Raw genomic sequence first — 22,445 nt, 5'->3', positions numbered from 1 at the left:
TGTGTAAAGGAGGAGAGAGCCGGCAGGTGGTCCGCACCTCCCACGCACCCAGGCCTCTCCCCACACAGGGATGAGTCCCAGAGTGCTTTTCCTCCCATGCAGGACCCGTGTTAGCCCAGAAGATCCTCTCTCAGGCTCTGCCCCAGACGTTCCTGTTTCTCTGGCCCCAGTTCTCTGTCTCTTATTCTACACGATCTTCTTTACTTTTCTTTTTTAAATCCTCACCTGAGGACATACTTATTGATTTTGCAGAGAGGGAGAGAGAGAGAGAGAGAGAGAGAGAGAGAGAGAGAGAGAAAGAAACACTGATATGAACATTGATGTAATAAAGAAACACCAATCGGTTGCCTCTCATTTGTGACCTGTCTGGGGACCTGAACTTGCAACCTAGGCATGTGCCCTGATGAGGAATCAAACCCGTGACCTTCCAGTGTGCAGGACAATGCCCAACCAACTGAGCCATACCAACCAGGGCCTCTATATGTTCTTAAGACATCCCACGGCCGTTCTCTCCAGCTCCTGTCCCTGACTTCCTCCATCAGTTTTCTACCGCCCACAACTCTTATCCTTCTACTGAGTCCATGTGACCTAGGAGCTGCAAACATTCCTTGAGCACCTACTTAATCTATGAAAATGCTTTTGACTGCCAGTACCAGAGACACCAATTTACAGTAGCATAAGCAGAAAGCACTACTGTCCTAGGTGAGATGAAATTGTGAAGAAGGAGAGAAGGAAGCCAGTCAGGCATGCTGAATCTTTACACAACTTCATTTATTTTTAAATTACATACACCAGGCTTTCTTTTTAAAGCCCATGCTCCTCAAGGACTTCAGTCTGCCTTGTATTCTAAAAGTGGCTTCGGTTTCCTGCTTCAGGAATTTCCCTCCTTGATTCACCATCGCCGCACCTTGCCATTAACTGTGCCATTATCAGCTTCCTGAAGCCTGTAGTTTTATCTTTAAGAGATTTTGGAGTTGGCAACAGGCTGGACAGGAGAGAAATGGGCCCCCGTTCTCAGATGTATCAACGCTTAATGATTATTTCCCAGATTCTAACATGATCTCAGTAGTTAGAGTAACCGAGCACTCAGGATAAGCAGACCAACCTTGCCTGTGAGCTGCAAAATTTTATGAACACACAGTGACATATGTTACCTGGAGTTCAACTGACCCACTTCCTGGGGTAGCTGAAATGGTCCTTTACCAGCACCAGCACCCATGGTTAAAGGATCATAGGCTTTGAAGTCAGAGAGCCCTGAATTTCAAATCCCTGCTCTGCCATTTACTAGCTGCGTGATTTTGAGCAAGTTACTGAACCTCTCTGAGCCACAATTTCCTCCTACGAAACATGGAAATAGTAATATATCCACCTGAAAGGTGCTGTAAGAATTAAAGGAGATGGTGTGCCAGAATGGTCAGTATAGAGCTGGGTGCAAATGAAACGTTCAATAAACGGTAGTAGCTACTGTATTATCATTATCTGGCCACTACTGCCTGCCAGCTTCTCCAGACATGGACACACCACTCTGGCCACAGGGAATGTATTTGTAAGGATTCTTATTTGCAAGACACTGGACCTCATTTTAAAGCAGTTTAAGAAAAAGGGGGAATGTATTGGCTTGGCTAACTGGGACACCCAAGGAGGAACTGGCCTCAGGGACTCAGAGCTGGGATCCCTCTGGTTTTCCCTCCACGTTCCCTCCCCTGAGACTGGATGGCCTTCTTTCATGGAGTGTGTGTGTAGGCAGGGGGAATGGGTGTTCTGTGGCCAAAGAACATTCTAGGCTTATATTGTCTCAAAAAGTTAGCTGAGTGCGTATCATTTAAAATAAATGAATAAAAAGTACCTGAAACCAATCTCAGAAGAATCCTAAGTGAAGCGCTGCTCTGGCTCGATTCTTTCCCAGGTGCAAGAGGGGAAGAGGACAAGGGTCACTGCAACTGGGCTCGGTGCTCTGGGTATCCAGTCTCTATCCCAGGAAATAAAAGGGACATTGTAGCTGGTTGTTTACAGTGAATGAAAGACTTGAATCAAATCCCTGTTGAAGAGTTTCCCCTATTCCTACAGGTTCTCACAACACTGGTTCATGAAGAAACTCTGCGGTACTGTGACCTCTGCCTGTCTGGATTGCTGTGTCCCACAGGCTGTCTTGGTCACGGTGCTAATTTCTAAAGGGTGTTATTCCCCGTTTGCTGACTGCTGCCTCCAGTCAAATGTCAAGTTCAGAAGTTCCTTTGAAGGATCATAATTAAGAAGAACCAACTTAATTTGAAATAAACTTTGAGCTTCCAAGACAAATTGTTGTTTATAGAAAATTAACTTTTTTTTCAAACATAAAAGAAGTCAGTTTACAGCTCCTGAGGTGATTGGCAAAATGCCACAAAGAAGTGAACGAACATATAAATGTGACACAATTTAACTTTAGATTTATAGACTAAAATGAATTTCATAATCTAAAATTCTTTTCTAATGGTTAACTTCATTTTTTCCCTCAAAATTGCCCAGCTATTCATGCTGCTCTTAATACCTGCAGCTTCTTCTAATGAATATGTAAGAATTGTAATTAGCATATAGGTAAATTGTGAACTGGGACATCAGGGAGCAGCGTTGTAACAGCTGTATTTTGAAAACAGTTTGTTAGCTCTCTGGATTTCAGAGCATAAATAAAATACTCCAGAATATTTTGAAAAGATAGTATTTGAATTTGGGGAAATATTTGGTTGAAACTTCTTCACTCCTTAAGCCTGGTGCTACTTTGATCATATTGCGAATTCTTTATTTGATAATATAACTCATTTTAGTCACCAACGGCTATCCAGATCTAAAATCCTTTTGGTAGAAAGTATAGTAGAGAATCCCAAGCCTGTATTGATCCCTCTTTTCCTTCTCTGGGACATATTTTACTCTCTAGATTCAAACTCCTTGACAGATCTCAAGTCTCCTTCTGGACACTTGAGATCTGTCAAGAAATTGACAGATTGGAATGAAATATTAAAGAAAAAAATCAACTCAGTGGAAAGGACAGTCTTCATAATATGTGGTCCTGGAACAACTAAATATTTATATGCTAAAAAATGAAATTTAACCTATACCTCATGTCATATACAAAAATTGACTTGAAATGTAAATGTAAAATATAAAACACAGAACTCTCAGAAGAAAATATAGAAGAAACTCATCATAGTTTCTTGACTTAGGCCAAAATTCTTATATATGATAACCAAATGCATGACTCATAAAGAAAACAATTTGATGAATTTGATGTCATTGAAATTAAAACTTCTCTGCACAATTCGTTGTTAAAGACTGAAAAGACAAGTCACGTCCTGGGGGACAGTATTTGTAAATCACATATCCAAAAAAGGACTTGTATCTGGAATATGTCAAGAGTTCTCAAAACTCAAAACTGTAAGAAAACAATGACTCAAAAAATAGGCGACAAACTTAAACAAACACTTCACCACTGTATTGTCGGGGTTCCCCAGAGACACGGAACCCATAGGATGTATATGTGCGGACAAGAGAGTCATTATCAGGAATTGGCTCGTGTGTTTATGGAGAAGACCAGGACCCAGGATCTGCAGGGTGAGTGGGCAGGCTGGAAGCTCAAGAGGGCAATGGTGTCGTTCCAGCTCGAGTCTGAAGGCCTAAGGACCAGGCAAAGCAGTGCTGGAGATCCAGTCTGATGGCTGCCAGGCCAGAGACCCAGGACAAGCATACACATTAATTTGAGTGTGCAGGCAGGAAAAAGACCATGTCCCAATTTGAAGACAATCAAGATGGAGACAATCAAGATGGAGAAATTTACCGTTACTCAGGGGAAGGCCAGTCTCTTTGTTTTATTCAGAACTTCAACTGGTTGGATGGGGCCCACCCATGCTGGAGAGGGCTTACTCCTCCACTTTAATGTTAATCTCATTTAAAGAAATACCCTCACAGAAACACCCAGAATAATGTTTGACTAAATATTTGGGCACCCCTTGGCTCAGTCAAATAGCTATATAAGATTAACCATTACAACCACATACAGATGGCAAATAAACACATTAAAAAGATACTTAACATCAATATTGATTAGGGAAATGCAAATTAAAACCAGTGAAATAGATCAATTAGAACAGGTAAAAGAGAAAATACTGACAATACAAGAATGCAGAGTATATGGAATTCTTTTACATTGCTGGTGGGAATGCTAATGATACAGCTACTCAAGAAAACAGACTGGCAGTTTCTTGTAAAGTGAAACACACATCTACCAAATGACCCGCCACTCTTACTTCCAGGTATTTACCATAGGGAAGTGAAAACTTAAAATCGCACAAAAACCTGTACACAAGTGCCAGCAGGAGATTTACTCAAACTAAGAAAACACCGGAAACAGTTCAGGTGTTCTTCAGTGGGTAAATGCACAAATCAATTGTGGTACATCTGTACAATGGAATACTATTCGGCAATAAAAAAGAAAAAAATTATTGGTGCACTCTAAAGCAAAGCTAAATCCCAAGGGCATCATACCAAGTGGAAGAAAAGAGCCTCAAAAGATGACGTACTATATGATTTCATTTATATGACATTCTGGAAATTGCAAAGCCAAAAGGCGCAGAGGACAGATCGGCCCAGGGGCTAGTGTCTGCCCACCAAAGGGCAGCCCGAGGAAATTCTCTGGGAGTGTTGGAGTTGTTCCCTCTCGCATTTGTTGTGATTATTACAAGAATCTATGCATGCGTTAAAATTCATAGAGCAGCACAACCACCGTAAGTGAATTCTGCTGTATGTAAATATTTGAGCATTTAAAAATCAACAAGTCAAATTTGGAAGCTGACCCGATAATATCTCTTTAATAAGTTACATATGTCTCGGGAAGGAAGCCTATTTTTTTGTTTAAAAAAAAGAAGCATGTATGCTGAGTAGTTACTATACAGCACCTTTTGTGTTTCCCCAGGTGAAGCACACTTTCTAATTATGGAAGTTCACAATAGGAAATTTCTGGAAATTTGGGAGACCACAAAGAAGTTACCTTGTCAACATGTATCAAATGTCTTGGCAGAAAAGTAGTCCTCCTAAGGCCAATTCTGTATTTGCTGAAGAAGCAGCTGGCCTCCTCTGTGAAAAGTTGTTCCTGGATTCTCTTCAGTTGACAGGCCTCTTGGAATTCACCCTGAATTTGTCTCACGCAAAGCTAAGGGCTCTATGTAAAAAGTAAAAAGTTGGTGTGGTAGAATATGAGAATGATTGATGATGTGACAGTGACTCTCATTGCTCATCAGAATATAACACGTGTGCATGTGTGTTTAGGATCTCCTGTGTTTAACTAGCTGATTATTTGTGTGACTGTGTAACACATTCCTATGATTGAACAGTCTGTAGGCTCCAAAGCTGTCGTGTGTTAGTCAGAATACACCAGTAGGACACCCGTGGTGCTCATTTTAATTGATCAGTGCCGAGAGCCATACTGCTTATTAAATAAGTCTGACATAAGTCCTGTGAGAGTATCACGTGAAAAGTCTCCTTTTGTTTTGTGTTCTGGTGCCTTCTTCATTTTCTGTAATCTTCAATATAGAGACAGAAGGGCTTTTGAACACTGGTCTCTATGAAGTTGTGAAAAGGTGGGCATTTTAATTACTTCTGACAGCATGCAGCAATGCAAAACTGGCAAATCTTATCCCAAATCTGTCTTTGACATCTCTCCAGCCTTCCTTTGGAGATGCTTTCCTTTGTAGATGCCTTCCTTCTGATCAAATCAGTCTTTTCCTGATTTCTCTTCCTGATGCACTCCCCATCTCTGTTGATCCAAACTCCTTTACAGCCTCCACAGTTTGTCTCCAGCCTCTTATGGCCAGCATTTCCCTTAGTCTACTATCTTCCAGCCACATTCACCTTCTGCCAGTACTTAGAATACTCAGAGCTCTTTCAACCACAGGGCCTTTGCACTTGCCATTCCCTTTGCCTGGGATGCCCTTCTGCACTCTTTCCACTTGACTGGCTCCTGCTCTTTCTTCTGATCAAATGCCAACTCCTCAACGAGGCTTTTCCTGATTTCTCTTTCTGATGCACTCCCCAGCTCTGCTGATCTTTATCCCATGGTGTCTGTTGTTTTTTTCATAGCACTTACCATAATCTAGTTATGTTATGGCTTATATCTTAGTGTCTGTTTTCCCCACTGGGTTAAAAGCTCTATGATGATAGGGACCAGGATTGATTTGTTCATCGATGCATCCCCAGTATGTGGCATGGTGCTGGGCTTTTGTTAGTATCTCAATAAACACTGAGTGAGTGAATGACTGAATTGAATGTAGGTGTGCCCCTCTCAGGGATGGTTCTTATCCACAAGGGGTTCCTGAAGATGTGAAAGCTTCCTTATCAAAGGAATGAAATTATGATAGCAGAAACAAAGGCATGGGGTTGATATTTTACATCAGGAGACCTTCCTGTGTGGCACTTCTTCCAGTTAGTGAGTGCCATCTGACCTGCTAATGCTCTTTTTTGCAGAAGGTAAAAAAACCCCTGAAGACAAAAGATTACCTTGTGGGGTGGTGGGGGCCTTTGTACAGTTTCTACAGCTAGAGAAATCAATTTGAAGAAGTGAGCTGCTCCTTCAAGAAATATTTCGTTTCCAAAATTCTTGGTTCAGAACAGTAAACACTGATTGTACACTTTGTCACATATCAGATAGTCAAAGACATAATCCTTACAAATTGTATAATGACTTTTGAGTTGATTCTATTTTAAACAAAATTTTATTCTTTAATCCACAGGTCATGGTTTTTGTCCACGTGAACACACATGGCTTTGTTACGAAAAAGTAAGATCACAATTCTTGAAAATCATGATTAAAAGATATTTTGGAGGGCTGTTGTGATGCTGGTGTCTTGACCTTTACTTTTTCTTCTGAAATCTGCTTTCATTATCATGGATAGTGTGCCCAGAGGCAGTGCTTGGCATTGTCATATTCCATGGAAACTTGTTAAGTATTTTGGTTAAAGGTGAACTTATCATGAGAGGGATCATGTGTTTCTATAAAACTTGCAAATGTTATTTATTTTTTATCTATATAAATATTTATCTACTTTAGCTTGGGAATTTTCTGTTCTTATTCTTAAAGAGTTACCTCAAATTATATCATCCGAAACCCCATCAAAACCTGGATTTTCCCTTGATTTTAGACCCAGAAGTTTGTGAATCGGGGGAAAACATTATAACCTAGTTGTGCACTGTTATCCTCAGGGTAGAGTTGCCCAGTGTAGCAGATGAAAAGACAAGTTATCTAGTTAGATTTGAATTTCAAATAAACTATGAATAATTTTTAGTATAAGTGTATCCCAAATACTGCATGGGACACACTTTTCCTTTAAAAAACCTATTTTATCTGTCTACCTTACATCACAGCAACAGCCATGGTTGAAAGGGTCAGATGGTAGTGACATTGGGCCACTTCCTCGAACTGGCTGTGGCAGGTGAATGGTAATTAGATGTACTGATAAACTATTGAACTTTGTCCCTTGTCTTCTGCTTCTCTCCAGTTTTGTTTTAAACCGAGTAGCATCTGGTTGTCTCTGGCTGAATCTGACAACACAGAGGCAGGGAGGAGCTGGTTTTCAGCAACGCAGCCTCAGAATGTAGCTCTGGAAGGCATCCTTGGATGCTGCCCAGCTCCTTCCTTCTACAGATTTTACAAATGTGAAGACAAAAACCTAGGGGCCAAAAAATAGATTAGGATGAGGCCAATAAAAATAAATATCTTGAGGCACAAAAATAATAATACACAACAATCGAAAAATCTTTATTGGGCTTACATTGCCTTTGTTAACTCTCAAAATACCCCTGTGAGGTAATGATTAGTCTTACAATCCCCATTTGGCAGAGGAGCACACTGAGTCTCAGAGGTTAAGTAACCTGTGCAAGGCCACACATCTAGGAAGTAGTAGAATGAGATTTGCATTTGACTTCAAATCCCAGCCCTTCCCCTCTGGCCAACGTTTTCCCAAATGCAGGCATTTGTATACCACATAAGCCATTGTAGCACCTTCTCGATTTTTTTTTATCATTGGTGTTCCTTCTGTCCTTTGCATGACTATTTCCTTTAAATTGACTCATTTAAAAAATTATACATATACTTTATAATAGAAAGTTTATATCCTTACTGTAAATAGAACAACAGTTATCTCCTCCCATAAAAAGAAGGTGATTGTACAATTGTGTATATGATTAGAACAATGCTGTTCAATTCTGGGTAGCTTTTGTTGCCTGCCTGCATACGAAATTAGGGCTGATTTCTCATGCTGTGATTTAATGTTACTTCCTGCTATGAACACAAACCTGAATCATCCCTGGTACGACCAGTGATGTGTGCTTCCACCTCTGACAACACTGTTCTACATCACTCCACTTGCCAGTGGACCCCAGGGGCAAGGGTCACTGTCCTGGAGGCTTAGAACTGCAAGCCCTGTAGGGGGTCTTCCAACCTCATACCCTGGTGTGAATTTTACAGATGTCATCCTTGACCAGTGGTTGAATCAACTGAGAAGCAACTGAGTTCTAATGGCTGAGAACATGTACTTAAAATAAGTACTGACTCATCACAAATGCTATAGAAATGTTGGTTCTTAATTGAAACAAAGTTCATGCACAGAAAGGCAGCATCAGATAGTCATTAAGGTGGTAGCCTCCGACTGTCTGGGTATATCCCTGGATCCTCCTTAAACTACATGGGTGTACCCTGGAGTATCAACAGTGTCGCAGATAAACTCTCCACTGCGAGTGCTATCTGCTTAACGAAAGGTCCCAGACCACCGCTCCTGTGTATGTCAGGCAACTGCTTACACGGCTGTTCTCAACTCTTCCACAACTTCAGCCTGATAGGTAGACCTGAATGTGTTTCTTTTTTTAATTGCAGTTAATCAGGTGTTGCTGTTCCTTCTGATTGTGACCCTCTGTGGGATTCTGTATAAGAAAATTCACAAGGGGACGGTGCTCAAGAATGAATCAGGTATGCCAATACCCGAATCAGGTATGAATGAAGTAAGCCAGTCACAAAAAGACAAAGAGAGTGTGATTGCTCTTATGTGAGGTACTTAGACCATCACAGTCATAAAGTCAGGAAGTACAAGGTGGCTGTCGGGGCAGAGGGGAGGGGAACCGGGGAGTTATTGTTTAATGGGTAGAGTGTCGCTTTACAAGATGAAAAGAGTTATGGGGATGGATGGTGGAGATGCTGGGACAACAATGGAAATGTATTTAATACCACAGAGCTGTGCACTTAAAAATGGTTAAGATGGTAAATTTTATGTTGTGTGTTTTACCACGATTAAAAATACATACTTATTTTTAAATGAAGAGGTAATCCGTCAAGGTGGGAGACCTAGAAACTCGGTTTAAATATGATTCTTTGAGTCCTCCCAATAGCTGGGCTCAGAGACAAACAACGATTTGGTCAGCTCCCAAGGACCTGCTTGAAGACTACCCACCCAAGGCCAACTTTTCAGCTGTGTCCTAGAATATTACCGTTCCTCAAACTTTAGCACATACAAGGGTCAAAGGGAGGGCTTGGGTCCCACCTGCAGAGGTTTTGAATCAGTAGACATAGGGCAGGGCTGAGAACCTGCATTTCCAACAACCTCCCAGGTGATGCCAGCAGTTGGTTCTTGGCCCACATGCTGAATGGCTGGCTCCACATCCATCCCTCTGGAGTCTCAACCGTTTCACGTATGAAAATCGCCCCCTCTCTCTTCCCTTGCCGGTTCATTCTCATCAGCACATAAACAGCCTCGTAACTGTCAACGAAAACGAGATCCTGCCTCGACCCTATCGCCTCTTCCAGCTGCACTGAGCAGCCCAGTCTCCCTTCTCTAGGGTGGATTGTGTGAGAGGGCCACCTTCACAACCACAAACACACAGGCTCAACTCACACACAAATTAAGAAGCACTGGTAGTATGTTCATTATATTTTTAACTCACTTTTTATGTTAGTCAAGCAAAAACACAAAATTAAGAAAATTACAGAAGATAAAAATTAACTGTAAATTAACAGTTAACTGTAGCTGTATCAACCAAAGACAAGTGCAGTTTCTGTTTTGGTGCTTTATTCACGTTCATTCAACAATTTTTTTTAAAAGCCAGATACTTAGGTGCTGGATTCACAACAATGAACAAAACCCTGTCCCTGCTCTCACAAAGCTGGGTTTTTCCTTAATATAAAAATTCATAAAAGACAATTAAGAATATGTATACTTTTGTTTAAATAAACATCAGGAACATCTTGAGAGAAAGTGATTTTTATACAGACATGTAGGCAAATGTTTATCGGGCATTATTCCCAGGAGCCCCAACCCGGAACCAATCCATGTGCACAGCAACTCAGGACGAAATGAGCAAAAGGCAGTAAAGCCATACAATGGACACTTTTCAGAAATGAAAAGGAACAAACTACCAGTGCATGCTGCAATGTGGGTAAACCTCACACACATCATGCTAAATGAAAGAAGTCGGACCCAAAATACCACATATTGGATAATTCCATTCATACAAACTTTCTAGGAAAGACAAATCTATGGAGACAGAAAGCAGAGCAGTGGTTGCCTAGGGCTAGGAGTGGAGTGACTTGATGCAGACTGCCTCCAGGGAGCATTTGAGAGGCAATGAAAATCGTCTAAAATTGGATTGTGGTGATGGTTGCACAACTCTACACATTTACAAAAAAAAAAATCACTGAACTGTACACTTATAATAAGTAAATATAAAGAAATCTGTTAAGGCTGCCATAACAAAGTACCACAGATTAGGTGACTTAGACAATAAATATTTATTTTCTCACAATTCAGGAGGCTAGAAGTCCAAGATCAAGGTGCCAGCAGGGTTGGTCCGTCTTGAGGCCTCTGTGCTTGGCTTGCAGATGGCTGCCTTCTTGATGTGTCCTCATGTGACCATTTCTCTGTGCGTGAGTCCCTGGTATCTCTCTTACAAGGACACCAGTCATATTAGATTAGGTGCCTCCCCACCTCCGCTATAATCGCCTCTTTAAAGGCCCTACATCCAAATACTGTCACAAGTCTGGGCTTCAACATATCAATTTTAGAGGTTATAGACAATTCAGTGTCTAAATTATGTCTCACTAAAACTGTTTTGAGAGAGAGAGAGAGAGAGAGAGAGAATGGAAGTCACACAAGGTCAAATGCTGTGTGAACTTTGAGCTCTTTGTTCCTCCCATTTCACTCCGTGCCCATAAACCAACTAATTCAATCAGCTGATCCCACTGCAAAAACTCCTTTCTCTGTACAATGAAATGAATAGCTTTTATAACAGTTGTTAGAACAACTTTGAATAAATGCACATCCTGACTAATCAGCTATACTGGTATACCAATACAGTGTTTAGATCACATGAAGGGATTCAAAATCATAGTTTTTTTCCCATTGAGAATTCAAATGAAATCTGTATTATGAAATACCATTCAGAAGAATGTCACGTTGGCATGGAGAGATGTCCATGGCATGTTGAGTAGAAAAAGAAAGTTACAGAAAATTATGAAAAGTATGATTTCATTTTTGTTTTGAAATAATACATGTGTTACCAGTGTTTTGTATGATAGCTAAGGCTCAAAAGGATAATCACTGACTGATCTTGTATATTAGCCATGCTTTTCATTTACCTCCTTTCTCTTCCTGTCAACTCTTGAGACACTTGACTAGAGAGTGGATAAGGGAAGGAAGATCACAAGCAATCTATTTGGTAGCAGTGGTAGTAGGTGAGGGTAAATATGCCAATTCAGGGAAAAGTTGAGGAGTTGAGGGATTATTGAATCAAATGAGGCTTTCCGGTATCCAATTGGCTTCTGTAATCGAGTTCCAAAAAAACAGTGACTCAAGCAAAACAGAAGTTTACTTTCTCCCTCGAGAGAAAGTCTCATGTGTGAATCCCACAGTCATCTAGAGCAGGGGAGTCCAACCCGTGGCCCAGGATGGTTTTGAATGTGGCCCAACACAGAATTGTAAATTTACTTAACATCATTTTTGCTTGTCAGTTTTCATTAGTGTTTGTGTATTTAATGTGCAGTCCAAGACAACTCTTCTTCTTCCAGTGTGGCCCAGAGATGCCAAAGGTTGGACACCCCTGACTAGAGCAAGATTCCTTCTACCTTACAGTTTTGGTGTCCTTGACAGGTAGCTTCCATCTCACGGTCCAAGGTAGCTGCTGTCATATCAACAAGTCAGACAAGGGAAAGGGGGAAAGGAAAAGGGGAGGCGAAGCAAATTCATTATAAAAGCAAACCCAGTAGTTGCACATATTACTTGCACTAGCATTGCATTGAACTTGACCACATAAAGCTATTAATTTCATTGCACATAAAGCTGCAAGGGAGTCTGGAAAAAATATTCTTAGTGGTTGGCTATGTGCCAGCTAAAATACCAGCATTCTATTCCTAAGGGAAGAAGGAACGACTGGATATTGGAAAACACTCAGCAGCCTCTTCCACTCTATGCTGTCTTCCCCTGAAAGTGTAGAAGGCAAGTGTAACTGACTCTACTGAGAAATTCTTTCACGTTCCAAGACACTGATTTTGATGTTTCCAGATGAGGACTCTGAGACTCCTGAGGAACTGGAAGATGAGATCCCCGTTGTGATTTGTGCGGCAGCAGGCAGAATGGGTGCTGCAATGGCTGCCATCAATAGCATCTACAGCAACACCGACGCCAACATTCTGTTCTATGTAGTCGGGCTCCGGAACACTCTGTCTCGAATACGGTACGTTGTGTACTAGAGACTTTGGAGTTTTCTGTTTTCTTTTGATCTTCCTTGTACTTTCTTAAATGGATTTCTTTCTTCTTTTGTTTGAGAAATGTCATTCAAATTTAGAAGGGGATGACCTGAGGTTTACTTGCTGACCTGACAAATGTGTTGCCTCGCTAAGGAATTTTCAGCAAAGCGTCACTAATCTGGTAGGGCAATGCGTCATTCTGCAGAACCGAATTGTCTGATGAATTGAGGAACCCCAATCCTTACGCTCATATGAAAGTCTTTCTCTCCAAAAGGTTTCACTTTTCTCTGCTTTCCTAACCTAAAAGAATATTAATATAATATCATCATTTCAATATGGCTCAGAATCATCACTAATAATAATTTTTGCACTTCAAAGTGATATCTTTCATATCACTCACTACACTAAAAAATGTGGAGTTGGATTGAGAATAGACAGAAAACCAAATTTTAAGTGTATTATAAAAATGTGGGATAATTGTATCATTTTGGTATGAAGAGTGACTCTCTAAGCCCAAAAATCATATGGAAGAAACTGACAGATTTGACTGTATAACAATTACAAACTTTTAAATGATTAAAAAAAACACTACAAAAAGTGAAATTAACCACACAATAGATTAGGCAAAATATTTTCAGCATGTATTATAGACAAACAGTTACTGTCCAAAATAGGTAAAGCATTCATACAAACAATTTGGAAACATGCAGGCAGCTAATAAAACAATGAGCATAGAATATGAATGGACAATTTATAGAAGAAAAAAATACAGTCAACAAATATGAAAAGATGTTGCATGCTACCAGTAGGAAAATTCAAATTAAAACAACCATGACAGGTAACTTTCCACTCATCAGGATAGTAGAAATTAAATAGGACAACAATATCTAGTGCAGAAAAATGAACATGCTCGTCCAGTGTAAATTGATAAAGCATTTTGCGAGGGCAATGTAGCAATATCTATTTCCATGTTATATGCATATATGGTTTGACCCACCACACCATTTCCACTGCCCAGAAATCTGTGCTACAGAAATTCCAGTACATAATACTAAAACATATGTACAACAATGTTCATTTCAGCATTATGGAAAATAGTAAAAAAAAAAGGCTAAGTACTTAAATGTCCATCAGTGGAAGAATATTTAAATGAACTATGGAATATGATCCAGTTATTAAAAGTGAAAGAAGGCGCCCTCGTTGGTGTGGCTCTGTGGATTGATCACTGGCCTGTGAACCAAAAGGTCAGATTCTCAGTCAGGACACATGGCTAGGTTGCAGGCCAGGTCCCCAGTTGTGGGCATGTGACAGGCAACTGACTGATGTATCTCTCACATATTGATGTTTGTCTCTCTCTCTTTCTCCCTCCCTTCCCTTCTCTCTAAAAGTAAATAAATAAAATCTTAAAAAAAAACAATAAAGAAAGAAGGCCATCTGTGTCCACTGACATAGAAGAACCCCACAGCAGACCATTAAGTGGAAGGTGTGAGGTGCTGTGCACCTCATGTGGCACAATCCACTTTATAAATGTCTTACTCTGTTCCAGCTGCCACAACAGAAAGCCACTGACTGGGTGGCTTATGAACAATAGAATTTTATTGCTCACAGTTCCGGAGGCTGGGAAGCCCAAGGTCTAGGCACCAGCAGACTCTGTGTCCGGTGAGGGCCCACTTTCTGGTTTGTAGACGACTGCCTTCCTGCCGTGTCCTCACATGATGAAAGGGGTGAGGAGGTTCACTGGGGTCTCTTTTATAAGGAGCCTAATCCCACATTTGAGGGCTCTACCCCGGTGACCTAATCACCTCCTAAAGGCTCCACATCTAAATACTGTCACATTGGGGATTAGGTTTCCACATGTGAATCTAGGGGGGCACACACATTCAGCCTATAGCAATAAAAATCAAATCCCCCAAGGTATGTGTGTACCTGTCCATGTATAATATGTGATTCTATAGAGAAAAAGCCCGGAAAGACCTCCCTGTTAACAATGACTATCTCTGGGGAGGGTGGAAGATTTGGGAAGAGCAGTGATGAAGGGAAGTTCAAAGTATTTCAAGTGTTACTTCCATCAGTTGGAAGGAGAATGTGTTTACATACAGCTCCTATAATTACATTTTTGGGTAACAGCACCGTGAGGAGACACGTGCTGAGATACAGAGGGCATTTGCTCCTTGTCTGATGGCTCCTCGGCTGCTGTGCCTTTTGTGGGCTTATACAGGCTTTCTAGCTTTTCTGTCTCGTTTGTTATTCTTCTGTTCGCTTATTGTTGCAGATCGGTCACTTAGTCTTGCCCTTAGTTATCTGTGGGTATGAAAACCAAATAACCAAACCACAAGGACGGCAGATGCCCTATGTACTGAGTAAGGGTTTGTACTTGAACAAAAGTCATGAGCTTCAGGACTATGTGACGTTTGAGCAGGGAATGAGTCCCAGTTCACCACCCCTTATTTTAACACATTTTTAAACTATTGTCATTGATGTATGACACAATTGCAGAAAACTGTATAAATCCTGTGTCCAGCTTAGTGAATCATCACCAATATGTAAGCAGCACACCTGTGTGACAACCGCCATGCCGACCCTTGGTTTGGTCAGTCTTTTTGACCTTGCCATTCTGATGAGAGCAGCATCTCACTGTGGTTTTCATTTGAGGTTCCTCTATTTCTAAGGAGGTTGAGCACTTTCTCCACACGGTTCTTGGCTGTTTGGATTTGTTTGAGTCTCTTGCCAGCTTTTCAGTTGGGCTGTCTTTTTCTTACTGATATGATGGCTTCCCACCCCCAGCTTTATTGAGATAGAATTGACAGATAACATTGTGTAAATGGCTGATTTTTGAAAAAGATTTTCTCTCTTTATTTTTAGAGAGAGGGGAAGGGAGGGGGAAGGAGAGGGAAAGAAACATTGATGTGAGAGAGAAACATCAATCGGTGGCCTCTCGTACACACTCTGACTGAGGACCAAACCTACAACTCAGGCACGTGTCCTGACTGGGAATAAAGCTGGCGATCTCTCTCTTTGCAGGACGATGCCCAACCGAGCCACATGGGTCAGGGCTACATGGCTAATTTTTATGGTTCAAATTTTGCAGACCCCAATTTTGTTGGAAAGATTTAATTTTCTTTGGTCAATTTTCTCAATCAACAACAAATGCTACCATGTGTTGCTTAAGTTTTGGACATTCTGTTTTGAGATTATTTCTTCCAAGAAACTTATGAATTAGATTAAAAGAAAAGTTCCGTAAGACTGAGAAAGTATAAGGGGAGAAGACAGGGAGTGAGGAGGCATGAGGAAGACTGGGAGACAGAGACAAAGAAACACAGGTCAATTAAAATCATCTGGAAGTCAACATAGCAGGGTGAAAGTGACTTCAGTCGCCTTATCAAGTTGAGAATGTCCTACTCATAACATTACCAAGTTGTTAGCATGGGGCAAAGTTGGTGCCAGCAGCTACGGATGCTGCTTTATAAGAAAGGAGGAACATTTTATGTTCTTCCAGTTTCCTGTGGAGATTACATAGATCTGGGGAGATACTTGGTTATTACTGTTTTGTTTCATTTCCTTTGCAGAAAAAGTTATGTGAATAATGAAAAATAAAAAAAAAGGAAAGAGTTAAACCAGACCAGATGGGGAAGAAAAAAAATCTGGATTTATAGACTAAACTCTACAAAGGTTACACACATTTTATCTTTAACTTTCTAAGGAGGCAACAGATTGAAGCAATAAGCAAATTGAGGAAAGGTGAGAAATGTGTACTAGAGGGCTTTTTTTTTTTTTGTCATCTCTTTAGAAAATGGATCGAGCATTCTAAACTGAGAGAAATAAACTTTAGAGTCGTGGAGTTCAACCCTATGGTCCTCAAAGGGAAGATCAGACCAGATTCATCGAGGCCTGAGTTGCTCCAGCCCGTGAGTAGGACCATGCAGGTGCTGGGGACGGTCCTTGGAGACACCCTTGTTCAGTATGGAGTTCTGGCCTCTGGGATGCAGATGGGATAGTTTTGAAGCTTCACACTTGTTAGATTTCTACCAAACTCTGTTTATTTGTGATTTATAAGCCACCTGCTCCAGACAGGATTTAAGATGGTTTACATAAACATAATGGAGTTATTAAAGAGGAAATGAAGCATAAGAAAATGTAGGAAGCATTTATGTGTGTAGGGGCCAAGTAGTGAGGCCAGGAAAAGACATTCCCAACCCCATAGGCTTTTGTGTGTACCCTGATTGGACATAATGTTTAGCTTGGAGTATCCCAGCAGCTAAGGAAACCAGTAGCATGATGGGTAATGTACTTCCTAGTACCAACTAAGATAATATTTTCAGAAGACGCCAACTCTTTTCCTAGCTTTAGAATCTTAAGGTATTTTACTGCAAGAGTTCTTACAAAAGGGACCAACTCTTTTCTGCATTAAGAGTGTTGATGGCAGATTTACAAAAAATGTAGCCACTTTCTGCATATAATTATTACTTAAATCCATCCTTGAAAATGTTCTAAATTCTAAGCCCTCTGTCTAATGACATCATCTTCCCCCAATTCCAGATATTTATTATTAGAGTGTGAGCTGAGCTGGGACTTTGGATTAAGCCATGTGGCTAATTAAACTCTTACCTTCAGCCAATGCCTCTCTGACTTTTTTCTGGCTCAAGTTGCTAAGAGGTTGAGCTTGTTGTTGGGAATGATGCCTGTGTGCGTGTGTAAGGCTGATTCCGTTAACAGTAGTGAAATTACTGAGTGTAGAGGCAGACAGGCAATTTGTGGCCTAAAAGAGTAACAAGGAAGCCTCTGTGGCTCCCCCCACAACGGCTCACAGAGATGAAAGCAGCAACGGTCTGAGCGGCGAGAGGCAGGATCTAGGGCCAGTGCTTGCCTCAGCCCCAGGGCCCAGAGAAGCCGGGCACCAGAAGCGTGTGCGAAGCATCTTTGCAGCCTGTTTTATCTGCTCCAGACCTGGGGCTGAGCCAAGGCCATAGTCAAAGCCGATCCACCAGCACCTGTGGAGGACACTGAGCTATATGCCTCTTCTCCAGTGTTGCTTCTTTTGTTGTTTTAACAGCTGAACTTTGTTCGATTTTATCTCCCTCTGCTTATCCACCAACATGAGAAAGTCATCTATTTGGACGATGATGTAATTGTACAAGGTATGCTAGCCGACTGCCAAGACCACTCGGAAAAAGGAGCAAATGATAAGTAGAATGACTGTCTTTCCTCTACATTTTCCAATCACTAGCTGCCTGGCAATGTTTACTGCTTATTCAAGTTGGGAGTATAGTATTGCTGTAATGTCCAGAATATTTTGAAACAGGGGTTGATGCTCACTTCCCTGGACAGTCCAGCTGACTTTTTGAGAGACACTCTCGATGGTCAGTCTGAGATAAATAGCTTGGTAGCCCCTCCATCCTCTGCACACTAAAATGTGGGGAGAGATAGTCTCACCAATGACATTCTTAGAACTAAGTTAAGTTTTGGTGTTTAAATGCAAATAAGATAAGCGGTGGTGTGGCACCTATATAACAATAGAAATAAAGACGGTTGCCCAGTGCCCAGCTGAGCTTCATATCAGGTGGCTTTCTAAATTGATCTGAGCTATTCTAATTAAGTAAATTGACAAGCCATGTGAAATCGGGGATCCCATACTTCTCCCCCATTGCAAAATCAGGGATTAGTTTAAACTCTAAGACTCTAGCCAGCCCTAAAACAAATGCTGCACTATCTTAACTCCTGGCGCTTCTAAATTTAGGTGACATCCAAGAACTCTATGACACTACCTTGGCCCTGGGCCACGCGGCTGCTTTTTCAGATGACTGTGATTTGCCCTCGTTTCAGGACTCGAACAAACTTGTGGGGCTGCAGGTGAGCACACTGTCTCAGAAATCCCACCTTCGCCCTGCTGTTCCCACCCCTTCCCCTCCCACAACTCAAAGTGAATGTGAGCTGCACCTCCAGCACCCAGCCAGCCTAGATTGCTGGAGGCAGAGCCCAAGGGCCCCAGCTTCTGATGACACCCCAGCTCCACTCCCTAGCAACTCCAGGGCGAGTTACTTAACCCCAGCAAGACCCACTTTTCTCGCTGAAACATGGCGACAGTGATATCTTTGTGGTCGGGCTTTTGTGAGCCGTGATGAAGTAAGGAGTGGGCAACGTGTTCTGCATGTAATAAACGCACCGGAAATGGTAGTTGTTATCTAGGTTGCTCTTAACCACCCTCTCTGTCAGAGATGGGGTTTTCTGCATTGCTGCCTCTTTGGTTTTCTTTTCAGAGTTTTGACCATTGCTTTTCCCCCCTCTTTCAGGAGAGGAAACACTGATTTTGTCCAAAGGTAAACAGCTCCTTACTCTGGTGGAAATGAGAAAAGGTGTACCCATGCGTAATGCCAAAACCCAAAGCACTGCTGTAAAATACATGGTGCTATTAAGACTCTAATCCTGTTCTTTAGAAAAAGTCCCAGGGAATAACTTCTAAATGTGTGACACTGAAGATGTGACACACTTTAGGGCCAAGACTTTGGGGCCAGACCTGACTTTGTCAGGATCTGGGCTCCATCACTTAGTGGCTTTGTGGCCTTGAGTGCGTTACTTAACCAATTGTTTTCTCCTTCATTTGTCAAGTAGAGGGAGAGTCACTGTGAGAATTAAATAGTTAATCCATGTAACGTTATGGCAGGCCATTACTGAGGTGAGGCATATACAGTTTTTAGAACAGTGCTTGGCACATGGAAGGCGCTCCAGTATCTCTATTGCTTCCATGCCGTATTTGAGCATGCCACTGAGGTAGATGACAGCAGCCTTTCTGGGTGAAACAATACGTCCTGCTTGGTGCTCCGACATTCATTCAACTATGTATTGAGTGCCTACTATGTGCCTGATGCTGTTTTAGGTACTAATAATGCAGCCAACAAAACTAAAATTCCTGCCTTTGTGTAGATTGCGTTCTAGTGGGAAGACAAGTAAAATTCACTACTTCACAGAGGATGAGGGTGGAGCTGGGGCTGTAGTTTGAAGGGGGTGATCATGAAAGGCTCCACTGAGATGGTGTGGCTGAGCCTACACCTGAAAGAAGGAAGGGAACCACCTAAATGGGGAGAAACACCCCGCGAAGAGGTAACAGCAAGGTCAAAGGTCCTGAGGCAAGGGTGTGTCTGGTGGATTAAACAAAGCAGTCTGGTGGCAGAGGGGTCAAGAGGGAGGAAAACGGGAGTTGGAGGGCAGGTGGTTTAGGGCAGGGCTGGCCACTTTAGGAACTCTGGCTTTTACTCTGAAAGCGGGGGGGGGGGGGGGGGGGGCGGGGGGGGCATTAGAGCAGATGGGTAACATAGAGATGGACTGGCGTTGGAAAGGGTGGGAGAAGCAGGAACCCAGGTTACGAGGAACTTCCAGAAATCCAGTGAGTGGTAATGACGGCCTGGACTAGAAAGGCAGCAGTAGAGGCAGGGAAGGTACTTGGCTTCTGGATATATTTTGGAATATGGGACCAACAGGATTTGCTGACAGATCTGGATGAAAAGTGAGTTAGAAAGGAGTCAAGGATGACCTAGGTGGCCACCAGTGGTGGCCACCAATGACCCTGGCTTGGTTGGCTGGGTTTTTTTTAGGGTTTTTTTTTTTTTGTCTAAGTAATTAGAAGGACAGGGTGGCCACTGATAAAGGGCACGCTGTAGGAAAGCATGTTTGGGATAGGATTGGGAACCTTTTGGATATAAGTGGAGCTGCCCTATTAAGCATCCAGAAGGAGACCCTGAGCTGGCAGATGTAGCAGGAGTAGGAAATCCAGAGGGGAGGTCAGGGCTGTCTACACGGATGGGGTTTAGAGCCACGAGACTGGAGAAAGGAACAGGTGCTGGAAATGAGACTTGGGGCACTCAGCTTTCAGATGTTGGGGAAACGAGGGAAAACAGGCCAAGGACATTAGGAAGTGGCCAGTGACACAGGAGGAAACCCAGAGACACCGCACAATGGTTTCAAGAAAATGATCGTTTTCCAGAAACAAAAGATTCGCTGCCTGACAAGCCTGCCTGTGCCGTTCCTTTACAGAACACATACATGGGCTATCTGGACTACCGGAAGAAGACTATTAAAGACCTTGGCATAAGCCCCAGCACGTGCTCTTTCAATCCCGGGGTGATCGTTGTCAACATGACGGAATGGAAGCACCAGCGCATCACCAGACAGCTGGAGAAATGGATGCAAAAAAACGTGGAGTACGTGCAGACCTGTCTACCGCTTCTGTGCTTGGGAACAAAATTATCGAATTAATTTTCTATGCATAGCTCAGGAGTTAGGAACATTTTATAGACATCTTAGGTCAGACTTTCTCAAAGAGAAAGAAAAGGGGCAGTAGATGAAAATTTATTCTCAAATGATATGGCAGAGGAAGTGAGATCCTACAGAATCCCTTGTTACACATTTTTTCTAAGAAATTGTTTAACGATGTGACTTTAAATCTCCTCCCAGAACCCTAGGGATCCTTTCCTGCTGAAAATCATTTATCTTAGTTGAGTTTCTCCTTTTTACAGGAGAAAATCATATAAATCTCATAGATCTCCTTTATAGATTTGTTCTTAAGGATTATTTTATGAAGTCAACTTTCTTAGTTAGGGTGGAATTTTCTTACAGGGATAACTTTTCATTACTGAAGTTTTGAACAGAGAAGACTAACACTGCTCACACAACCACTATGATAACGTCACTGCACTTCCTTTCCTGCTTTTATTCTGGATATTTTAAATGCCGTCATAACCTTGAATCTGTAAATACATTTACTCTAAAGACCAGAGGATCAGAATTTGATCTTCTAAGTGTGTCATTAAAAAGGCTGAGAATTAAAATGGCAAAATATTAATGCTATGAAACTAGGTGAAGTACGTGGAAGCTGATGGTGTTCTGCTTACAATTTTCTGTAAGTGTGACAATTTTCAAAATATGAAGACTATAGTCTTATTAAATAGTGAGAGAGACTGTTCTGCATCTTTTAACATTACTAGATTCTACTTTCTCTGAGTCTGTGGGGCTCCAGGCCAAATGTTGCTTTTCCGTTCCTTTTCTTAGGGAAAATCTCTACAGCAGCTCCCTGGGAGGAGGGGTGGCCACCTCCCCAATGCTGATTGTGTTCCACGGGAAATACTCCACAATCAACCCCCTCTGGCACATAAGGCACCTGGGTAAGTACTTTAGGAAAACAACATGAATATGCATTTTATAGACCCAGCGAGCACCAAAGCCTGGGAAGTGTGCTACAGCACCAGCTTCCTCAATTCAAATCCTCCAGGCGACCTTGGACTCATTTAACCTTCATTGCTCAGATGTGCAAATGCAGCTGATACAAATGGCCTACCTGAGAGGTGTGTTTCTAAGAATTCCTGAAAAGCAATTAGACTCAGGCTTGGCAAGTAGGAGCAAGATAAACATCAACTATTGTTAAAGCTTTCACTGTCAAAACATTTTCACATGCCTTTATTGTACTCTTGCAGTGGCCTATGGTGGACAAAACCAAATTAATTAGCATAACGGGGCTTTCAACCCACGAAACTTTAGTTAACGTTTAGTATGTACATTACGATGTATTTATATAATTGGCAATGTATCTTTTAAAAGGAAGCTACTGATTGTGCACTGTGTGAATCCCTTAGCAGTCTCTTACTGGCTCTTCCCCGCAGGAGGGCAGGCTCTTGGGTGTGGGTCGGAAGCCCAACTCTGCTACTAC

At 41.8% G+C, this 22,445-nt stretch overlaps 1 protein-coding gene across 1 annotated transcript in view; it reads left to right on the top strand.

The window, feature by feature from the left end:
• The window catches only part of GLT8D2 (glycosyltransferase 8 domain containing 2), a 32,415-nt gene that overhangs the window by 6,502 nt on the left and 3,468 nt on the right, over window positions 1–22,445 (top strand). Inside the window, exons 2-9 of the mRNA XM_024579209.4 lie at window positions 6,756–6,802; window positions 8,894–8,986; window positions 12,567–12,738; window positions 16,539–16,656; window positions 17,802–17,886; window positions 18,486–18,598; window positions 20,777–20,943; window positions 21,791–21,903. Coding sequence (XP_024434977.2) covers window positions 6,784–6,802; window positions 8,894–8,986; window positions 12,567–12,738; window positions 16,539–16,656; window positions 17,802–17,886; window positions 18,486–18,598; window positions 20,777–20,943; window positions 21,791–21,903 — 880 coding nt within the window. The 5' untranslated portion in view covers window positions 6,756–6,783. The remainder of the gene's footprint in view (window positions 1–6,755; window positions 6,803–8,893; window positions 8,987–12,566; window positions 12,739–16,538; window positions 16,657–17,801; window positions 17,887–18,485; window positions 18,599–20,776; window positions 20,944–21,790; window positions 21,904–22,445) is intronic.

Source organism: Desmodus rotundus, chromosome 3 (assembly GCF_022682495.2).
Source record: "Desmodus rotundus isolate HL8 chromosome 3, HLdesRot8A.1, whole genome shotgun sequence".
NCBI lineage: Eukaryota > Metazoa > Chordata > Mammalia > Chiroptera > Phyllostomidae > Desmodus > Desmodus rotundus.
The sequence above is the reverse complement of the archived record's forward strand: the minus strand, read 5'-3'. Positions and strand labels throughout refer to the sequence as shown.